The sequence below is a fragment of the Cuculus canorus genome, chromosome 3, assembly GCF_017976375.1.
Source record: "Cuculus canorus isolate bCucCan1 chromosome 3, bCucCan1.pri, whole genome shotgun sequence".
Lineage (NCBI taxonomy): Eukaryota > Metazoa > Chordata > Aves > Cuculiformes > Cuculidae > Cuculus > Cuculus canorus.
In genome coordinates this window covers 74,849,783-74,873,154 of record NC_071403.1, presented here as the reverse complement: position 1 = coordinate 74,873,154, position 23,372 = coordinate 74,849,783, and the positions used below count along the sequence as shown (strand labels likewise).

General features: G+C 45.1%; 1 protein-coding gene across 1 annotated transcript; it reads right to left on the bottom strand.

The window, feature by feature from the left end:
* Window positions 1-1,058: 1,058 nt before the first annotated feature.
* On the bottom strand, window positions 1,059-18,372 carry ENTPD6 (ectonucleoside triphosphate diphosphohydrolase 6). The gene is made up of 14 exons (XM_054063293.1): window positions 18,244-18,372; window positions 15,221-15,561; window positions 13,975-14,051; window positions 13,073-13,216; window positions 11,455-11,530; window positions 9,977-10,012; window positions 8,833-8,921; window positions 6,916-6,995; window positions 6,061-6,125; window positions 5,613-5,714; window positions 5,005-5,145; window positions 3,777-3,833; window positions 2,679-2,791; window positions 1,059-2,469 (listed from the first exon to the last, which is right to left on the bottom strand). The coding sequence occupies exons 2-14, from the start codon at window positions 15,477-15,479 to the stop codon at window positions 2,380-2,382; spliced, it is 1,329 nt and encodes a 442-aa protein (XP_053919268.1). The 5' UTR covers window positions 15,480-15,561; window positions 18,244-18,372; the 3' UTR covers window positions 1,059-2,379.
* Window positions 18,373-23,372: the final 5,000 nt, after the last annotated feature.

Sequence of the window (23,372 nt, the reverse complement as noted above, 5' to 3'; positions counted from 1 at the left end):
AACAAGGCCAAGTGGAAGGTCCCGCACCTGGGTCGGGGCAATCTGCGTTTTCAGTACACGATGGGAGATGACGTGCTTGAAAGCAGCCCTGCAGAGAAGGACTTGGGGGTGGTGGTCGATGAGAAGCTCGACATGAGCCAGCAATGTGTGCTCGCAGCCCAGAAGGCCAACTGTATCCTGGGCTGCATCAAAAGAAGCATGGCCAGCAGGTCGAGGGAAGTGATTCTGCCTCTCTGTTCCTCTCTTGGGAGACCTCATCTGGAATACTGTGTCCAGTTCTGGAATCCTTAACATAAGAAGGATATGGAGCTGTTGGAACAGATCCAGAGGAGGACTACAAAGATGATCAGAGGGCTGGAGCACCTCCCATACAAGGACTGGCTGAGAAAGTTGAGCCTGTTCAGCCTGGAGAAGAGAAGGCTCGGAGGAGATCTTATAGTGACATTCCAGTACCTGAAGAGGCTACAGGAAAGCTGGAGAGGGGCTATTTGTAAAGGCTTGTGGGGATAGGACCAGGGGGAATGGGTATATACTGGAGAGGGGCAGATTTAGACTGGACATTAGAAAGAATTTCTTCACCATGAGAGTGGTGAGACACTGGAACAGGTTGCCCAGGGATGTTGTGGATGCCCCATCCCTGGAGGTGTTCAAGGCCAGGTTGGATGGGGCCTTGGACAGCCTGTTTTAGTGGGATGTACCTGCCCATGGCAGGGGGTTGAAACTAGATGATCTTTAAGGTCCCTTCCAACCCTAACTATACTATGATACTATGACGGGGACGGCATATGAGGGGATGGAATGGCATGAGGGGACATGGACAGTGTGAGGGGATGAAATGGCACGAGCAGATGGGCATGGTGTGTGGGGACAGGGATGGTGTGTGGAGCTGTGATGGCGTGAGGAGACTAGAGTGGCATGGGGGGACATGGATAGTGTGGGGGGCTGAGATGGCCCGTGGAGACAGGGATGGCATGAGAGGACAGGGATGAGAGGCATCAGGGCACTCCCTTCACAATCCACCCCGCAGCCTCTGGTGCTAAAGCCACACCACCACCACTGTGTGTTCATTTGGAATTGGGATTTATTGTCAGTACAGCGTGGTTCCTGTGTCCCCTCCACGCTCACTGCAGAGCCAGCGATCACACAGCATTTCAGGCCACGGTACCACATCTCGCCATCCCAGGGAAAGGACGAGGCTGTGGCCATGAGGCTGTGGCTAGCTCTCCTGCAGGCTGGGCTCTTTTGCATCCCCAGAAGATCGCTCCAGTCTGCTCTAAACATCCATACAAATACAACACAATTCCACAGTTAGATTACAAACAGCACAGCATGCCTTCTCCAGCTCCTGCTGCCTTGCAGATCACTTCCAGCCTGCACACAGACACTGTTGGAGTGACGCATTGCAGCTACCCTGCCACGGCTCAGTGCAACCACAATACATTCATTTATCATTGTGAGGTGTTCACAGGAAGCAGCACCCAGAATATCACGTAAATGCATTCATCGCGGGCTTGGCATCCACCTTGCCAAGGCACAAATATCTGTAAGGTCCAACAAGCTCTGCTCAGGTTTATTTTTGTGGCTACGTCTTGTTCATGGATCTTACCCGGACCAACTCTAGACCTGTTAAATCCATCATTAGCTCAGTACCCAATTCCTAGGCCTTGCCTGTCTACATCCAGCAAATCCTATGTTGTTTTCCACCATCCATCTCTCAACAGCCAAGGAACAAACTTCAGGCTGTAGGCTTTAACCCTACAGGGCATACAGGCTCAGATTCCTGCCTCTAAGTCCATATCCATGTTCTAGAGTGCTCCTGAGCTTTACAAGTGGAAAGCAGAGCTGAGACTCCCACTTGGCATTTCAAAGCTGCTGCCTGTCAGCAGTACGTCCAGATAAATGCACTTCGTCCACGCACACACAAGTTCACCTTCAAACACAGAAGTAATGAAACAAAAATCATCACTGAAAACTGCTGATCAAGAGGAAAAAACACCCTGAAATCAGGACGGTGAAGAGTTCCTTCTGGAGTGACTGTTCTCTTCAGCACAGTACTACAAGCAAATAGTCCAGGCATATTCCGAAAAGGTGCATTTTTCTCATAGAGATCGTAGATGTCCTGCAGAGTCTTGGGTTTCCTTCAATGGTGATCAAGTTTTACAAGAAGGTGACTGCAGGTGCTGTCAAGTCAAGGTTCATTCTTTAGACATTGCACTCTGTGACAAAGAGCAAGTGATGGAAGGGACTTGGGACGGGGTGGGAGGGAAGGGGCAGAGACCTCCCCAAAGGACTCTGGAAGCCAAAAGTAGGCTTTTCAACAGATTCTCCTGTGTCAAGCTTCCAAAAACTGAGATTCCCAAAAGTCACCTTCAAGGAGCTCTAGTACTGCAGTCTATTGAGTGAATCGATGTAATGAAAAGTGGCTCCCAATGCCCAGCTTGTTTCAACATTGTCAATTTTCCTGGCAAGCTGGAAAAACAAACAAACAAAGAAGTTAAAACACCATTCTTTGGGAGGAGAAGCATACAAGGCGAACACAGTGCCGAAGTTTATCATTATCATGGGGAAAGTGTCCCTCCACCCCCAAGAGGACAAATCGAAGACCAAGCTACTGTCATGAGGCTACTGCCTTGGCACCTCCTGCCCGCTCTCCCAGTAATCCCTTTTGTGGGATTCACCTTAAAGACTTGGTTCTTTGGGAAGCCCAGTTCTTGCAGGAGGAAGGTGATGTATGTGAGGTCCATGCAGAGAAAAGGGCTGCTTCCAGGGCTGATTTCCATGGTCTTACAAACTAAGGAGAAAGAAAACAGTGTCTGAATGCACACTGTGGGCTCAGAATCCATGAAACACCACTTGTCAGTGGAGTTGTGCAGCGATGGAACCTATTACAATGGGGTTAAAATGTCACGCACATGTTAGCAGAAGCACAAAAGCTTTGGCATGCTGGAAGGAAACCCAAGGCATTCTGTCTCTCCCCTAAGAAAGATAAGCTTCTTGTATCCCTCCAGGAAAGGAAGAAAAGGGCCTTCAACTTTTCTTCTATCTACTTCAAACCTTTAAAAATCTCAGCAACCTGAGGTGTGTTGTTCGTCGAGCATAAGCACTCAGTAGATGTTGGAAGAAATAAAGAAAAAGACAAAAGAAAAGATAAAACCAAAGCAAACCCCACTTCCTTTCCCAGGACGAATTATACAAATAGTAGCCTATAAATCAGACTGTAAGGATTGGCCAGTCGTTCATAGTGTTTACCAAAAAGCTCCACCTCAGTTTGATCAAAGCCTGTGTTTGTAGTATTAAGAAAAGAATGTTTACATCTGTAAATCTGCACCAGCAGCTCTGTCTGCAGCTGACAAAGAGAAGAGCTATGAACCAGTTTTCCCCTTTTCCGATTAATGACCAAGGATATGAACAAATATAGAGACCAAAGAGACAAAAAGAAAAATGAAACCGGATTAGAACAGGTTGAGGACCCCCACATCCATTTTGAAAGCAGGACTTCAGGACAGCTTTCAACTGGCGAGTAATTATTAAAAATTCTTGAGAGAGTTTTTAAATATAAGTATTCTGTGGGCTGCAAAAGCAAGAATTAATAAAAAAAGTAGTTGAGATTTTCAGAAATCAGCAGAAATGGTGAGATGCTATGGGGAGAGGTGCTTAAGAGAAATGCTCAGCATTTACTTGAACAAATAAGCAGGCTTCTTAGCATGCCACACATTTACCACCTGGGTATCAATTTACACGCAGTTACCAGTCCTGTTTGACTGTATTTTACTCACCATATTTAGCTGCAATTTCAAAGTCACCAACAGTTAAGCTACCTCCTTTTTCTTTATCTAAAAGAAAAAAATCCAACATGCTCTTTTACGTTTTTTTTTCTATACAGAAAATTGTGGATTCAAGTCATCAAATCATAGAATGGTTTGGGTCAGAAGGTACCTTAAAGCCCAACCAGTTCCAAACCCCTGCTGTGGTCAGGGGCACCTTCCACTCAATCAGGTTGCTCAATGCCTCATCCAACCTGACCTTGAACACCTCCAGGGATGGGGCATCCATGACTTCTCTGGGTAACCTGTGCCAGTGCCTCACTACCCTCACAGGAAAATATTTCTTCCTAATATCTCATCTGAATGTCCCTTCTTTTAGCTTAAAAATGTTACCCAAGTCATAAAAGTTGTTTGGAAATCAAACTGTGAGCCCCCGAAATCAATGACAAAACTCACCCTTGCTTTAAAAGTAAAAAAACCAAACTTTAAAAGATTCTCAATATAGACTGAAAAGCCTAATTTTATGAAGAACTTTTAGCCTCATCTCCTGAAGAAATGCAGTTCACAGACTCTCTCATGATGTCCCCACGTTGGCATTGCCTTGCCCTGTGATGCCTGAACACAGTTAACGCCTTTGACCATCTCTGGCAGGGAAGGGGTGCTCTGCAACATGTTAAATTTGAAATCATTTGTAAAACACAGTGGCTGAGGAGGGGGGTAGGTTTGCCCACACTAGCCTGAGATCTCATCATCTACCTTCTACCCCTGAACACAACAGCCTTCCATACACCAGCATGCCACCAGGAAAGAGACGCGATGCATTCTGAGTATACAAGGAACTACCTGAAAATCCTCATTCCACCTGCAAAGGCCAGTGAAGCAAAACACACAGCCCAAGATCGCAGGTGTTATTTCTTTACAGGCCAAGAAATCTGTTTAGCGTTGCAAGGGCCTTTTTCTACTTCACCCTGTGGAGTTAATCAGGCACCAAAGATTTCTGAAATGCGGGCAGTTTGTTTAAAAACCATTACCAGAAGTTGCGGGTCCTATTTCGCAATCCCAGTCCCTGCTCTATTGAAATTCAATCGAATCCCATATCCAGTCTAGAACAACATCATACAGCAGCAGAACTAAAGACCAAGTCCCATGACAGCTTCGCAAACCACAGTGATGTGTATAAGTGTTATATTTCTCCCACAACTCATAATTTAAAAAGAAATGGAAACAGAAACAAACGTACCGATGAGACCAACCTCTGCCGCACAGTCATAGTAGTAGGAGAAGGCATAAAAATCCAAATCCTTCACTTCCTCAGCCTTGTGTACTTTTTTGTAGAGCATCTTTGCCACTTTGTTTGAACAAGATTCATACAGAGGCTCACCTGAAAGACAGCAAAGAAACCCAGCACAGAGTTAAACACACACACAATTTATTTAGGATCTGCCAGGAAACAGGCTCCCTCTTCGTGCAATAGCACTTCATAAGTTATTACAAGCTCTTCACAGAGAACTGCAAACTTGGTTGTCTTCCAGTGGGAACACTTAACCATCCTCAGGTTGGGACTAAGTATGCGATAGATCAGAGATGCATAACATCATCTGAGGCAGAAGGATTTGGAAAGACCTTTTCAGGGATTGCTCTGTTCCATCTACGTTACTCGTAGCAGCTTTACTGACTGGACAGACCATGGCAGAAGGGGAAAGAGGTGCACAATCTCTTTCGCAGCACATAGAGAGGAGCCAGTCAGAACAGTAAATAGAGAACCCAGTGTCTTTCCAAGAGGCTGAAAGTACATTTACTCTGCTAATGGCACACTGGCCTAGATAGGAAGAATGATAATCACTATACCTGCCTTCTGTCCTTTAATTTTGTACACTATCTCAGCATGTTGCCATTCGGATTTGAAGCCAGGTGGTAAACAAGGACTGATCAATTCCTCCCCTTCTTCTACTGCAGGAGTAAAACAAAGCCACATTAGGGAAAAAACATAAAGAGTTCATTTCAGATACCTCATCCCCAGCCCTGCTCTGTATTGTCCCACAGCCTCAGCAAGGCACTTCCAAGTCCCAGTCACAGCTCCGACATCCCATGACCCCACAGGGCTGGCAGGTATCCAGGTCTCCTGGGATCTAGCAGTGTCACCCCCTGCATTCCTCTCAAACGCACCCAGCCACGGTGACAGGAGTCCACATACCAGATAGGAGCGCAGTGAGCAAGGGACAGACAACTTCTCCCCCACAACCAACCTACGTACCCTATGCTCAGAACCCAGACTTGAGAAATGCCTATAACTTACAGGGTTTTCCCTCAACTCCTCCTAAAATGGCGAGCCTTGCTGACATCAACCCGAGTCCCAGGTAACTGCAAAGGAATAGAAGCCTCTGTTAACAACAAATATCCTTTCTCCGATCCTCTACTGACTTATCCTTATACAGAAGATAATTGCTCTCCAAAAAAGGACAGACAAGCTGTCAACTGTAATCTGGCTCCTGAAGAACTGGGAATGCTGAATGCATTGCCCTAACCCTTCTCCTACCCTCCTCAAAAGCAGCAAAGAACTGACTCTTTCTGAGCCCAAACACAGCTAACAGCAAACATAGGTGGGAAGAACATGCTTCCCTCTGCCCAAAATACCAGTGAAGATAGTGAGGAGGAAGGACTGGCAGAGAGAAAATGCTACGAACTGACCACAACCCCCACTCTCCATGATCCCTGTGCCACTCAGGGGTAAGCAGTTAGAACAGCTGGGAGTGAAGTTGAGCCTGAGAAGAAGGGAGAGGTCAGAAGAAGGTGTTTTTTGATTTTTTTCTTCTTTCTCATTATCCTACTGTTTAACTGGCAATAAATTAACTTCTCTAAGCCAAGCCTGTTTTGCCCATCATGGTAACTGGTAAGTGACCATCCTGTCCTTACCTTGACCCATGAGCTTTTTGTCCTGTTTTCATCTCCCTGTCCTGCCGATGGTGAGGGAGTGACTGAGTGGCTTTGTGGGCACCTGGCGGGCAGCTGAGGCCAAACCACCACAATGATGTGGCTCAGGTTTCTCCATTTCTTCCCAGCATTCATTTGCAAGGACCCCACTTCAGCAAAACACTACTGGCTTCATAGAAGGCCCCATTCTGCACAGCGTGTTCTCTTCCCCGCAACTCACCTGTACGAATACAGCTTGTAGGTGTTGTTAAACATCTGAAATGAAGTGGTATGACCAGCTGGTGATGTCTGGAGAGTTGCCTGTAGGGAGAAAAACATGTCACTGTACAATTTCTGCCAGAAGCAGCAAATTTCAACAATGCAGTCTTCTAAAACATTAGGAGAATGATGAAACAACTCTAGCATGGTTCAGAGAGAAAAGATGAACTTGTGAGTATTTTGACTTGACCGCTGATAAGACAAAACAACCACAAAACTTGGAGCTAAAATAGATTCTCCTCATGACAGAGTCTTAACTGGTTACATTTCTATTTGTATCTACACCAGATTGGTATATAAAAAAATTACTTTAATTAAAAAGGAAACCGTATTCCAGCTCTTAACCGTTTTTGTCAAAGAGGCGACAGCAACTGACTCTTCACAGTTATCTGCTAGGGAAAACTGTGTGCAAAATAATAGGAAATCCAGGCACGCATTAACTTCCTACTCAAGTGAATTCAGTTGTGAACTTCCACCAGCCAGAGGAAAAGCACATCACTATGCTTGCCAAGGAACAGAGTGAGGAACAGCTTGTGGCCTGAAGAAATGAAAGGGTGATTATCTACAGCACTGGGCAGCTTCTTCCCTCAGCACACCAGCACTGCTAGCGCCTTTGTGGGGAGCAAAGCTCAGGCCACAACGTTATTTACGCTGCTCAAATCTCCACACCAACTCTAAACCCAGAATTCCCACATTCCAGACTCTTCACATTGCCTGTCACTCTGCTGTGAGAGCACAATGTCTTGATTAGCCCAGGCTGGGATACAGCAACCCTATCCTCCACTTTTCTGCAACTTTGCTATGAACAGTATTTCTGCTCAGGACAGAGCCTTATGGCTCCACATCCACAGGGCTTCCAGCTCACATAACACCTACAGAAAGCTTCCTACAGGAAGCTGAAATAACAAACATCAGCGTGTATTTTTTACGGCATAGTAATAGTTGCTCCTTAGCATTCATTTGCAACCAAGTGAACTCAGGAAAACTAGAAGTAAGAATTGGGAAATCATCTTACTGTGTTCTTAAAAGACAACACAGGCCAAATGATGGACATGAATTCATTAATAGCATTGCCTTTGAGTTCTTCATAGAATCATAGAACAGTTTTGGTTGGAAGGGATCTCAATGCTCATCCAGTTCCAACCCCCCTGCCACGGGCAGGGACACTTTTCACTCCATCAGGATGCTCAAAGTCTCATCCAACCTGGCTTTGAAAACCTCTAGCCACGACTTTTCTGGGCAACCTGTGCCAGTGCCTCACCACCCTCACATTTCTTGCTAATCCAAATCTCCCTTCTTTCCAGCTTAAACTCCATTCCCCCTCATCCTATCCCTGCACTCCCTGCTGAAGAGACCCTCTCCAGCTTTCCTGTAGGACCCCTTTAAGGACTGTAAGGCTGCTATAAGGTCTCCCAGAGCTTTTTCATCACCCAGCCGAACAAGCCCAACTCTCTCAGCCTGTTCTTGGATGGGAGGTGCTCCAGCACTTGGCTCATCTTTGTGGTCTCCTCTGGACTCATTCGAACAGATCCATGTCCTTCCTGTGCTGGCTGTCTTCATTATAAGCAGCGCAAATTGAGAGTCAAGGATTAAGATGCTGAAGTGGACACTGCCTTTTCCCCAAGATAAAGCAGCCCTGGTGGATTCCCCGCCTGCACCACCGGCTCACAGAGTTGAATTAAGAGGACTGACAAAGAGCTATGAATGCCTCCAAGACTGACTATAACAAGGCAGACATGACCAAGTGACCCGGGTTTTGCTGTCAGAAGCGTGGCTTCATGTTACACTGAGAAACTCCTGGTCTGCTTCCAAGGGAAACAAATCTGAGCAGTTACTGATTCTGCACAGCATTTCCCAACAGTGGACATGTTCACATTACCTCGGCACGTGGAAGGAAGGTGATCTGTGTTGATCCACCACCCAAATCCAGCATCCCTACACTTCTCTTCTGCGGATCATCTAGGCTACCTGAAATGTATGACAGAACAGAGAAAACCATGGTGGGTGCTGTGAGAAACTGGCTAGGAACAAAAGCAGAAGTACAGCAGTAAAGAAAGAGGACAGTTGAACTCCATCTGTCAGCTTCCAGACAGCACTGAAGTACACCATCATCTACTGGGCACTTATTTTGGCTTTATCAAGGTGCCCTGAAATTCTTCAAGTGACAGAGTTGCTCTTATTTCTCTGGCCTAATTACAGCCACTTTATTTATTGGATTCCTAAACATTTTTTCAGTGGATGTGAGGACCCTTTTGCAAACTCCACTCTGGTAACGACTTTGTAACAGAGAGGAATGTGGTTTTCTTAGCCACTTCTCCCTGATCCCTTAGTGATGTTTCACAGATTCCTATGGCCAAGGAGATGACAGACTGAAAAGAGCTGGCCTAAGAAACTTGGCTCTCTTGGAACTCTTCCTGCTGGCAGAGGACCTTTCTTCTCATTTAAATCCAGCTCTTCTCAGTTAGATCTTTCAAATACACCTTCCTAACATGACTAGTTTGTGCCAAGTACCACAGTGAACCTCATGATGGCTCATGTTGGAAGATCTCTGACCTTTCTGATATTTCCTGTGAGTATAAAAAGCTTTAGAGCACCTTTTCTAACTCAGCAGTGTAAAGACTTGTGATATTTCTGTGCTATAAATCTGTAAGGAAGCAGCATAGCACTTTCATTCACTCTGTGCAGCTGCCAAGCACATCTAAAATATCTGCATTAAAAATTTAGCCAGAACTAGTGGCCAGACTCTAAAAAGGAATAAAATGCTCTTGTACCCTACAGGGAATTGAAAGAAAGGCTTACATTAAACATCTAGAAAAAGGGATTAAGCTCTTCACTCTGTCAAGTAAGTGGCCAAAATCCTGATGACTTAAATAGGCCAAGCTAAAAACAACTGCTGACTTATTCCCAGATTCTTCTTTCTTTCACCCCACTCCAATGAATAAGCAAATCCCACAAAGGGCAGAAAACAGCATGAATTTCACAGCATCAGTCATACATTTATGCACATGCTTGTGTACATGTACCTGTTAAAAAGTTTATTGTGATCCAGGCTGAAATACCTAACAAGAAAAAGATCCAGAAAATGCACTGTTAGATCAGGTCATTTCATTTTATCTAACAAAAGGAACAAATAAGGTGAGTGGTATTACAAGCCTGTCTTGCTTTTGGGTCTGTTTAGCTGGAGGCATTTTCAAGTTTCCTCATACAGTTTAACACCATCTAATCAAAATAATCAGCATAATTCTACACCAAGGCCTGTGATCCAACTGACAGAAATGCTATAGACTGTCCACTTCCACAAACAGAGGACTTACACAGTCTCCAAAGGATGTCTTGCTGAGAGCTAAGGAAGAAGGACCCTCAAGAAGGGTGAAAAGGACTGGCTCTGTGAGCTACCCTGCCTGAAAGACAGCAGTTCAGCTGCCAACAGCTGTCAAAACCCAAGGTTAGATTTCTTGAACAAAGAGAATGACCTTCTATACCAGAGTTTATGCGATATGAGGAAGAGAAGTCACATATATGTAATGCCTAGAGAACTCTATATTTCACTGGCAGGCTTTTGTCTAACGTCAGGCAATCAACTTTCTTTTTGACTACTAAGAATTTTCATCTTTCCAGCATTCTAATTTTCTGGTTTCCTCTAAGCGTTCTTGTGAGCTGCAGTATTTCTATCCTCTTCTTGTTTTATAAACTTTTCTCCACAAATCAGATTAATTAGTGGGCCTTATGTTAACAAATACAAATATTTGTCCCCATGATTAAAACTCCAGGCATGCTAGGGAACACGGTCCAGTTCAACCCTTGGCTAAACCAAGGCTGTCACTGCTATTAATGATTTTAAAACAAAAGAAGAATTACAACGTCTTTCTTCCACCGAGCAGTAAGAAAGAAACTCATAAACAGCTCCAAACAGCTCCAAACAGCTTCAGCTATTTTAAACTTTGGTTACTAAGCAGATTTAAAACACATTTCAACACTCAGTTACTTAGAATTTAGACGTTTCTTCAAACTATTTTAAATCAAGACTGATTCTGGGTTCTGTCCTCAGCATTTTTTGATAAGCCCCAAATTACTTCAGAATGTATTTTCTCCTCTATATAACATTTTCTCAGATTGAATTCACACTCATTAGACCAGTTATAATTAACATTATGACCAAATACTTCCAGAAGGCTCTAGCAAGCACTGCCAAGAGCAGAGTGTGCAAAACCAGTTTTTTAAGACCATCTCAGCAAGCAGATATTCAGAAACCTTTCCAGAAGGGCTGACTGTGTGGTGGTTTCCTGGTGATCCCACAGGAAGCCGGGCGCTCAGAGCTTTGAAAATCAGGGCAGAGTTCAGGAATTCACATTGGAAAAGGCAGCACAAGATCCCTTTGGCAAGCACTGCCTGAGGCTGTGTCAAACCCACCGCTTGTGGGCCCCCACTACAGTGAGTAGGAACTTGTCACAGCACAGCAGGAACCTCCGGGATGGCAGAAAGAGTCCCACAAATCACTTACCTTCATCAGTTCCGTTCATTATCGACACACAGTTGTCCCTCACAAAGAAGGGGGAGGCCTGAAAAATCTCCTTTACCTGTAGTTCAAATAAAAGCTACACTCAGAGAAATCTCTTTTTCAGCTGGAAAGCACATTTTTTTAAAACTCCACTTTTACACAACTGCTTCTCTCTTGGGCCAGATCCTGACTGCTGCTCACCATTCTGTCTGAGGTTCAAGAGCCCAAAAAGCATCAGCCTATGCTGTGCTATAAAAAGGTAGCAGTCCACATATTGGCTCTCCAGTTTGGTGAAGAGACAGGGAGGGAAGCATGGGTCTTCAAGCACGAAGACTGCTCAGAAATGCCGTTAACAAGGGATAGACATGGGTAGGGAAAGGAACCCAGTTTACTTTGCCACAAGTGGTGATCGACTGGAAGAGGTAGCAGATGGGATACCCTGGCTTTCAGGAATGCCCCAGGGAATGGCATTTTTAACAGCAGCATATTGGCTGTTAGAGGTCCTCTACATTATGTCCTACGTGAAGTAACAAAGCCCTAGGTTTCCAGAGTCCTCTAAAGTCCAACTGCAGCAGTTACAGCTGAAATTCAGTGTGGAAAAGAATGGACACATCTTGGAGGCAGCAGAGAACAATACAGACACTGGTCTCAATCTCACCATATGTCCTCTTTACAACTATTGCTTAGAAAAAGAGTACACTTAGTGCACATTTAATAAACTTTTCCTGCAACTGTAAAGTCTAGAACATAATATTTTATTTTTATAATACTTTAAAATATTAAACACAATTTACATGCCTATGAATAAATTTACATTATTGCTAATCAATATAAAAGAGCAACCTGACAGCAGCCAGCTGATAACACGAACAATCAAATAGCAGAGAGCTTGAGAGCTTTTCTCAAAATAGCATCCTGGTCAAAACCACCAACGAACATGTCCAGTAAGAGCAGCCTGTGGTGACTGTTAGGAGTATGTCGTTACACTCATTATGTTGTATGTCACCTCCAGGCTTATTTGGAGCTGTCAGCATTTCTCTGTGCTTGTACTTGTACAATTTCTCCCCTCAGACCCACTGAAAATCAAGCAGCTCTGCACTGCTTTTGGAATTAAATAATAGGAATGGCTTTTAGATCATAAAATCATTAAGGTTGGAAAATAACTCTAAGAGCATCCAGTCCAAACATCAGCCCAACACCACTGTGCCTACTAAACCATGTCCTGAAATGCCACATCTACACACTTTTTGAAGACCTCCAGGGATGGAGACTCCACCACTTCCCTGAGCAGCCTGTTCCTCTTTCAGTAAAGACATTTTTCCTAATATCCAATCTAAACCTTTCCTGGCACACCTTGATTTCCTCTCATCCTATCATTTTTTACTTCAGAGAAGAGACCAGCATCCACCTCGCTACACCCTCCTTTCAAGGAGATGTAGAGGGCAATGAGGTCTTCCTGCAGCCTCCTTTTCTCCAGACTAAATAACTCCGGTTCCCTCAGCTGCTCCTCACAACACTTGTTCTTCAAACATGAAGATAAAGGAGTATGTACCTTCCACAGAAGGGGCCAAATTATCCTACAAAATTTCTGGAAAGCAAACTGAAAGACAAGAAATAGTACCTTATCCAGCAACTTTTGAGCTTTTTCGCCTGGCAGCAACCGTAGGCCAGCTGTGGCTTTCAGGACCAGGGGAGTAAATTTCCACAGGTCCACAGGAACTTCTGTCTTCGCCACCTCCAGGAGCTCTTTTATTCCCTGGCCACTCTGTGAGCAAAGAAAGAACAAAACTGGCATCTTGGAAACTCTTTAGATTTACCTTTCTTGAAAGGGTAAAAGGTATGATTCACTGTAAGTGTGGAACAGAGGCAAGTGAATATCAAAAGGGGCCAGGAGAAGGTGGAGAACTCACCACCTCTGACAGCAAGCCCTGGTAGATATAATGGAGATAATCCAGCAACAGGTCAAGAACTAACAGGAAGAGTCATTTTTTCAAACAGTGACATAGAACTCTCTGCCTGTAAATACTTGGGCTACAAAAGGTTCAAATCCTTGGGAAAAAGGCCTTTGGAACGAGTAAAACTCAATGAGTTGGGTGAAAGTCTGGCTCAGGAAGTCCCTAAATCCCTGCAAGCCAGAAAGTAAGGGAGATGGGAGAGAAGTCGCTCAGTACTTAGCCTACGGTTTAGACTGTCTTCCTGAGAATCCAATTCCGGTTATTTTGGAGAAGGCTGTGCTCCAATCCAACACAGCTCTTTTGTCATTTCCCTAAGTGCAGTGAAAATCTTAAGGTAGAGGTAGAAAGAACATCTGCTGTACTTAATTAACAACATCACCTAGTGGAACTAGATGCAGTCTTTCCTTGCTCCTCTGCATGTTCAACTTTTACTGTGGGCTCGTATCATTTGGAGATGGTTTCCTGTCTCAGTCCAGCGTACTGTACCACAGCAAGATGTGATCTGCAGGGCATATCGAGAACAGGAGGTCTGGGGTACATAGTTTCACAGTGACAGAAACAACATTACCTTTTCAACATCATCGGCATATGCGGATAGACCCGGCTTCAGTGCTTTAAACGTCTCATGGGTCAGTTTGGGAGTTCCTGTTCAAAAGCAGTATTACAAAATAAGTAACGGTATAAATAATTTCATCTACACAAAACCTATTTTACAAATTACATCATTATGTGTTAATGGAAGTCACTTGAAGCCTCTGTCTAATGAGCTATCAACAGCCACTTGACCATGATATACAGTCTTTGCTATGGAATTGGCTCCCAAGAGAACCACTTTTAAGGCTACCACTGTTTTTCAGGTGCTGGTGCCCATTATGTATGTGTTTTCCATGCACATCAGACAATCACCAGCTGGGTGCGAGTTCTCTTTGAGCCCTGATACTCGCCACAAGTAGCTTTCCAAACTGCACTGGTAACAAGGAACCCACATTACAGTGTGCTCTGTTCTGGCTAAACTTGACTCCAGCAAAACCCAGTTTAACACCATTTCCAGTGGCAGCAGAGGGAGCCAGACGCAAGTATTTCAGAAACCTGTGGTATGGACAATTACATGAACCTGCAGGCAAGACAACATGAGCTTGACAACATCCCCTTCCTGTGCTTAATTACACTCTGTAAAGACTCAAAAGCAGTGTCAGATCACGTGCTAACAGCATCCAGGCAGGTTCTTTCATCTCTAAAAGTTTCACACATAGGAGCTGACACCACCTAAACAAATAAAGCTCACAAAAACTGGTGCTAAATTGGAGCTTTTTTGTAAACTTTTGTCTTGTTTCTCAGCAACACTTCCTGTCCAGACGCAAGACAATGCAGTTTTAATCAAACAGTGAAGATTTGCAATTTAAATCCAACACTGAAGCCAAGGATGCACTAAACCAGACAATACCGAGAGAAGGAGCTCACTGCCAGGAACTGGAGAAAGCCAACAACTTCCTAGTGAAAATTTGGGAGAATACGGCTGTTTGGATTTATAATCCACTATCCTACTGAGCAGTGTGATAAAAAACTGCTCTTCAAGGTATTCTTCTAAAGGTACAGCTGCTATTTAGTTGACATTCTGATATTACAGCATATCCTCCTCGTTGAATGTTTTGATTTCATCCAAATCCACATGCTTGAATTGTAATACACTTCCTTGAGGCTCTCTAGAAAGAGCTGAGGCATATTTGTTCAAGTAATCCCTAAAAAAGAACCATCAATAATCTGCTTCATACGTTATGGAAGAATTAACCGATTGTGCAAAGACCAGGCCATACCTTTTGGCTGCTGTGTAAATTTAAAAATATGGATGCGAGTTCCTGTGCTTCCTGCATCAAACATAATTCCATAAAAGATGGAGAGATCCGTGGTCAGTGCCTGATGGTTCAGTTTGTCTACCCTGCTTTCAGCAGCTCCTTCTGTTGCTCCCACGACTGGTTTGGAGTCCAGGTGCCATTTTATGTACACGACATAAATAGCTATGCATGCCAAAATCCCAAAAGCGAAGAACCGCTTCGATATCTTCATGGCTTCCATTAATCAGATGTTTTGTTTCTTCCCTTTATCAAATTCTTTATTTCTTGTTCTTTACGTAGAATGGGTGATGCCCACATCACTCCTATATCCAAGAGAAAATAAATGTTTTCTTAGGTGTCCCTGCCCATGTCAGTATGGGTGGAACTGGATGATCTTCAAGGTCCACTCCAGTCCAAACCATTCTGTGATTCCATGATCTAACCTGCTGAAAGGATCCAAGATATGATGGTTATGTGATAAGGGAGTAAACTTGAGCACTAGTTAAATACTTAACTGTTAGTTGGCCGAGATATCTGATAAGAAAGTTGAGTGTGACAGTCAAAGTAAGCAGTAAGTCACTGCAAAAACCACCAGGTAAAAAATTTACACAGAGAGTGACAGGCTACAGCTGGCAACTAAAAGGATCACAGAATCGTTAAGGTTGGAAAAGACCTCTAAGATCATCCAGTCCAACCACCAACCCAACACAACCGTGGCTACTAAACCACGCCCTTAAGCACCACATCTACATGTTTTTTGGCGACTCCATCACCTCCCTGGGCAGCCTCTTCTAATGCTTCACCACTGTCAGAAATTTCTTCCTAATATCCAATCTAAACCTTTCCTCATGCAACTTGAGGCCATTTCCTCTCGTCCTATCACTTGTTACTTGAGAGAACTTGGATTACTTGGATTTATGTCTGCAGCTCCTTCAACATCTGGAGTAAGACTTGAGATACCAGCTACTGTCTTCAGTGCTCAAATCTATGCCAACAAACCCAAGGAAACTCCCAGTTAAATGCTTACACTTATTCCTGTAGGACAATCTAGAATCCTTCAAGAAAAAATCTGGGATATCTGAACCTGTGAATCACTTGTAAAACTGGACCTAGCAGTAAAATCCCTGTCTCCCATGTTGCTTGTCCTAACCAACAAATGCCTCCATGGCTGCTGGATGCCTACGACACTGCATGCTGCTTTCCCAGTGGTTCCAAAGGAATATGTCCATCCTTCCTCAGCACATCACTGAGATCCACAACTAAATTTAAGACATGAAGCTGCATAAATCTTATTTACCCCATTGCTACTGAGGCCAAAGAAGGAACAGAGTCTGGAGAGGTCTGAGAAGCTGAATACAGTAACTGAGGTGAGAAGGGGCCTCAAGAAGTCCTACATACAACCTCTGGCTCAAAACATGGGTAGCTAAGGGGACCCTGTTGCCAGGGCTAGATCCAACTACACAGAATCATGGAATGGTTGGGCTTGGAAGGGATCCTAAAGGTCATCCAGTTCCAGCACCCTGCCATGGGCAGGGACACCTCCCACTGGATCAGGTTGCTCAAAGCCTTATCCAGCTTGGCCTTGAACATGTCCAGGGATGGGGCATCCATGACTTCTTCACAAACCTCTTGAAAACCTCCAGGGATGGAGACCCCACAACCTCCCTGGGCAACCCAAAAAACCTGCAATTATCTTTTTTAGTTCCTGGATGGTGAAGGTCTCAGAAGGCTGGACAAGGACAATTTAATATCAGCATTTAAAAGGCAAGATGGAAGATCCAGGGAATTAGAGTGGCCCCTCCTGGCACCGATACCAGGAAAGAACCCAGAGCAAACAAAGCTCAACCAACGACATCCGCCAGCCCTCCCATGACGTCATCCAGATGGTTAAGCCAGTGACGATTTATGGGCAGCAAATCACATTATATCTTTCCTTTTTTGATAGTGTAATGAAGAAGAGGAAACAAACCAACTGATGAAGTTGACTTAAGGTTTTCACACGAATGTGATCTGCTGATGATAGGAATTCAGGCGATGTAGAGAGGGTGTGAGGGGAGGAATTTAAATTCGAGGTGATCACGGTGTATTGTGAAAAATGGGCAACACAAAACGATATAAAAATGGAGAAAAGCAGAATCACAGGCACAAAGACACACGAAGAACAGATTGGCATAGGGGAAAGGGAACTGTAGGGCATCAGGAAACAAAAATCACGGAGATGGCATTGGAAAAACATGGAACATCTTTCCAGCTTCTATCAGCAGGCACAGAGATACACGTGGCAACTCTGGCACATTCATGGGGTGATTGATCCAGCTTTTCCAGTGCCAGGAAAGCCAAAGCCAAAGCTACACGAGAGGAGAAAATGTGTCCTGGGAGGAGAGCAGTGGGGACCACCTGATCCTTCAAGGAGACACTGTGGGAAAGGAAGGCTGGAATGAAGTGTGGGATGAAGACGCGGGGATGAAGGATGTGAAGGATGGAGGATGCAGGGATGAAGGCGCAGAGATGAAGGTTGTGAGGGGTGAAGGATGCGGGGATGAAGGCATGGGGGATGAAGGATCTGGGGGATGAAGGATGCAGGGGTGAAGGATGCAGGGGTGAAGGATGTGGGGATGAAGGATATGGGGGATGAAGGATCCGGAGGATGAAGGATGCAGAGATGAAGGATGCGAGGGATGAAGGCGTGGGAGATGAAGGATGCGGGGGATGAGGTATACGGGGATGATGGCACGGGGGATGAAGGATGCGGGGGTGACGGATGCGAGGGATGAAGGATGCAGGGGTGATGGATGCGAGGGATGAAGGCTACGGGGATGAAGACGCGGGGGATGAAGACGCGGGAGTGAAGGATGCGAGGGTCAAGGTATGAAGCAGGAAAGATGCGGGGATGAAGTGGCGGGGTATGAAGGATGCGGGAACGAAGGCGCGGAGAATGAAAGCGCAGCGCTCTGCCAGCACAACACACACCCTCCTCCCCTTTTCCTGAAAAAAAACACGATTACCCGTTCCCTCCCCTCGACAGGGCCCGCCGCAGAGCACCACTCCCGCACTCACGGCGCCGCCATCGCCGCCGGGCACCGCGCGCAGGCGCGGGGCGGGCAGAGGGCGGGAGCGCGGCGGGGGAGGGACCCGTAGGGGTCTACGAGCTCTGCTGCAGTCCCTGTACGGGACACGGGGACGTTCACACCGTGTGCCTGGGGGCGATGTCTAAATGCCTCTGGAATGTTGTCAGGCTTGGCGCTGGGACTGCTTCCCTGGGGAGCGTTATCCAGTACTCCACTATCCTGTGGGGGAAGAACCTTTTCCTAATATCCAGCCAAACCCTTCCGTGGCATCTTCCTGCCGTTCCCTCAGGTCCCATCATTGGTCACCAAAGAGAAGAGCTCAGCACCTCCTCCTCCCCTAGTGAGGAAGCTGCAGACCGAGATGAGGTCTCCCCTCAGTGTTCTCCAGGCTGAACAGAACAAGTGACTTCAGCCGCTCCTCATACAGCCTCCCTGCTAAACACTTCGCCACCTCTGTGCCCTCCTCTGGACACTCTCCAGTAGTTTTATGTCCTTTTTACGCTGTTTCACCCAAGTCACACCCGGTGCTGGAGGCCAGGAGCAGGGAAGGGATCGTCCCCCCTGTCATTGGCGCTGGTGAAGCTGCTCCTCGAATCCTGGGTTCAGTTTTGGGCCCCTCAGTACAAGAAGGACATTGAGGGGCTGGAGCGTGTCCAGAGAGGGGAAGGGAGCTGGAGAAGGATCTGAAGCATAAGTCTTGCAAAGGAACTAGGGTTGTTTAGCCTGGAGAAGAGGAGGCTGAGGGGAGACCTCATCACACTGCAGCTCCCTGAAAGGAGGTTGTAGTGAGGTGGGTGCTGGTCTCCCAAATAACAAGTGATAGGATGAGAGGAAATGGCCTCAAGTTGTGCCAGGGGAGCTTTAGCTTGGATATTAGGAAAAAAATCTTTACTGGAAGAATGGTGAAGCCCTGGCAGAGGCTGCCCAGGGAAGTGGTGGAGTCTCCATCCCTGGATGTGTTCAAAAAGCATGCAGATGTGGCACTTCAGGACACGGTTTAGTAGGCACAGTGGTGTTGGTCTTTTCCAACCTTAATGAGTCTATGATTCTTTACTGTAGGGGTGATGGAGCCCTGGAACAGGCTCCCCAGGGAGGGTGTGGAGCCTTCTCTGGAGATATTCAAACCTGCCTGGACACATTCCTGTGCAACCTCCTCAAGGTGAACCTGTTTTAGCAGGAGGGTTGGGCTGGTTGAGCTCCAGAGGGCCGTTCCAAGGCCAACCATGCTGTGTTTCTGTGATTTTTCTAACTTGTTTTAATGTTCTTTAATTATATTTAAACGGAATCATACTATTAATGGGAGATTCCTGCAAAGGAAGATCAAGGCACAAAGACTTAAAATCTTTAACATTTGTGGATCCCCCATGATGTGATTGCAACAGAACTTCTGTTTAGTTTCTAGCTCTCCTAATTCATAAGCAAGATCCTGACATGTAATGTGGTTTCTCCACAGAAACTTGTCTGAATGTGCAGAGAGCTTTAAAAAACAACTGAGAGCAGTCCGGTAATTCCTGTTGATGTTAATCCCCAACTTGCTGCTGCAGCATTCCTGTCAGTCACAGCATCTCAGGGGCTCTAAACCCACTGGGAGGAGGATAGACAGGAGAACTTTAGCAAAGATGTAGCCTGGGTAAATATCCCTTCTCCCTGGGACTGAAGGGAGGATGGCACTCGCAGCTGGTCTTGGTGAGTCTGCAGCATGGCTACACCTTATTCTGAACCGAAATATGGTATGTTGACAGGTCAATAATTGTCAGTTTTTGTGGTTATTGTTATATCAGCTGCAGCACAGTGATATCTAGAGGCAGTAGGAAGGTAAATTCAATGTAGATAAGCTGTTTTGCAGTTAGCTTTGGTCTGAGTGATCCCCTTTTGGTAAAACAACAAAAAATGGGGATAGGGAGGAAAGATGCTACAAGTTTCAGGCCAGGGAGCGACCCAGGCATGGTGTTTTAAAGTAAAAGACTGAGGAGCCCCATCTCAAATCCTGTGGTTGTCACTGGGATTTGGGACTGTTGTGAAAATTCCCATGTAGGAACAAGTTTCCCAAAACTGGACTTGAGATCCTTGCATTTAAAAATGCACTCATCTGAGCTCATTACAGTGGGGAACCTGGTACATGAACAGCCTATTTCTTCTTTCAAGTTGCAAGAAAACAAGAATACTTCTGGAGAGCTACTTAGGTTTGATGGCTACTTGCATTTATTCTTCAAGACAGAAGATTCAGGTGATATCGATATTGTTTTCCTTAACAATATAACATTTTTTAGTCCTAAGTGCAAGCTTCTTCTGTCACCAGTTGATGAAGGGTGCAAGTAAAGAGCCAGGAAACCAGGGTGATCTTTTTACTAGGGAAGACAGAAGGCTGCTGGAAGTGAGGCCCTTGAGGAAAAGCAGGCCAGGCCAGCAGAGAGCAGTATTTTATCAGAACACCATTTCCCCAGGGATGGAGCAAAATAGTACAGTGTTTATATCTCATAGCTGAAATATCTTGCATGTATGTTCATAAACAGGGCTGCAATTAGGCTTAGAGATTCCAAAGAATGGGAATTTAATGCTGGTGGGTTTTTTCTCTCCTGTGAAAAATATCATTTATGTGTATGGGGAATAGCTCTCAGTCTGTTCTTGGAACCCTCTTGCCTCATGTGGGACCCTGGAGGGGGAGTGCAGAGGGTTTAAAAGGTTTTGCATTTGTTCCTGAGACTTCCTCACGCACAAACTATGGTCATTCCTGAGCACAACTCAAACAATATAGGCTGAGATTTATAACAAATTTTCAAGTATGATGCTTACGTTTTTTATATATATTACTTGTGTGTGCATGTTTAGAGCGATAGCTCGGTGTGTTATGTATATTATCTTTGAGCTAAGATGCAAGTTGTTGGGAACCAGTCATTTGGGAACTGACCTCTGTCACTCCAGTGTTATCAGAACAATTGTGTTGGAGGTCTGAATGAGCATTAATAAGCAGTGATCAAACGTAAATTGTACAAATATGAGAAACTGTATAATTAAAAGGTTACTTCACCAGCTCAGTCCTGACTACTACAAATAGAGATGAGATTATATTATAGATCTAAACACAAGGTCAGTATTTTTGGCACCCATGAACTGCATGCCATTGGTAGATTGCTTTGTGCAAGCCAGGCAGTAATATATGCCAAATGACACAAAACGTTCCATCTCCTCACATCCATGCTGGAGTTCAACCAGCTGACATGTGTCAGCGATGGAGTTTGGGATGCCTTATGTGGACCTGGATGCACACGTGTGTTTTTGAACATCTGACCTCTGAGACCTGCACAGTTAATTAAGGCTCCCTATACACAACACTTTTCTCTTGGTGCTGCTGCCTCTGCCTTGCCTGGGGCCTGGCTGTTCCAGGCAGCAGCACAGGTTTGGGAAATCCAAAGGGGCGAGGAATCTGTTTCCAGCTTGTGGATGGTGCCCCTGAAGCTGGTGTAGTAGTGCATGAGTGCTCAGGCACGAGCGTCTCAACTGCTGTTGCTCTGCTTCTCAGTTCCCAGCTGTGTCCTGGCTCCCAGATGCTCCCCAGTCACTTAGCAATAACACTATTCATACAATTGCATGTTTAAGGTACAGAAGAGTGCCTCGGGTAACTCCCTGAGATATTTAATTTGAAGGTTTTGGAGTTCCTCCACTAACAGTGGTACAGTAAGCCAGAAGTCCTGTCCTGTGGCAGGCTGAGTCGGGACTGCCTGAAGAGGAAAGGTCTTTTGGAACTGAAGAATGGTAACAGCAACTAAACCTGTAGCTCAAATTCCCATTCAAGTTCCGTTTTCTCCCATCTTCTCAAAAAACAAATTAAACTAGTACTGATCTTTAGCAGAAAAATGAGATGTTCATTAAACAGTGAATATTAAGCTTGTTTTCCTATGGACTGGAGTCCCACAACCTCTTTATCTCCCTGCTGCAAATCACACACTTGTAGCTTTGGCTGTGAAGTTCTGTGCCCACATCCTCCACATATCCCTGAACAGGATAGGGAGCTCTGTGGTCCCTTTGCTTACCTGAAGCCCCACGTGATCCCAGCTGCTCTCCAATGACCTCCACTGTGGTTTCTCGTTGTTCCTCCCCAAATTTCATTAGCAAGGCAGGACTCGGTGCTCACTGTGGCTTCTCTGGAGCTGCATCTGTCTCTGGAAGAGGGCCATGGTCAGACATGCTAGATAAATGCTGAGATGCCATTTCCTTCCCCGTGGAGAAAACATAAATAAGATATTTCTCCATCTTTTCTGGATATCCAACAATTTTTGAGAAAACTCACAGAAATTAAACGGCTTTGAGGTGTTTATATTTCTGGCAATTCTGGATGAAACTAATAACTGGTTCAATAGTTTTCGAGGGGCAGTGGGTAGGCAAAACAATCACATAATCTTACTATTCTGAAGAGATCAGGATCAAAACATGCCTTTGCTGTATTCACATGTAGGATTCCATTGACTGCTTTGCTTTTTCTAGCTCTGTTTTTGCTTTTCTAATGATGCTCCCAGGACTTCTGTAATCTGAAGTAATATGTGGTTTTGTCTTCCAGCATGTTTTTTTCTGAGCTGAAGGTATTGTGTGGTGGTAAGTTTGGACTCCAAAGTACTCCAGGATCAGGCCAAGGAAGCGTATTTTACACTTGTTCCGCAATATAGTAGTGTGTAGCAGATCATCTTAGTGGCTTTGCATTGGATTTATCTAGAATAAATGCTGGATGGTCTCCACCATGTTCTATGATCTCTGGGAGGCACAGAAGGTGTCTCCCAGGGAAAGCCACAGATACTTTCGGTGATGATTCTGGATGAAGTACCACAAAACGGAAAAACCTAGCAGGTCTCTGCTGTTCCTCCCTGCTGTGTGCAGAAATGAGCTGTAACTTTGAAAATGCTGCCACAATGTGGCCTTTTTGGTGCCCTACAGGCTGAAGTTCTCCACAAATTTATCATGACCTACTTAATTGACCTATATTATGTGTCTATTTGTTAAATGGGTTGCGCTAATTAGAAACATGAATGGGGATGGCTTAGTGCTTATTTATTTGTGTGTGGATGTTGTCTGCA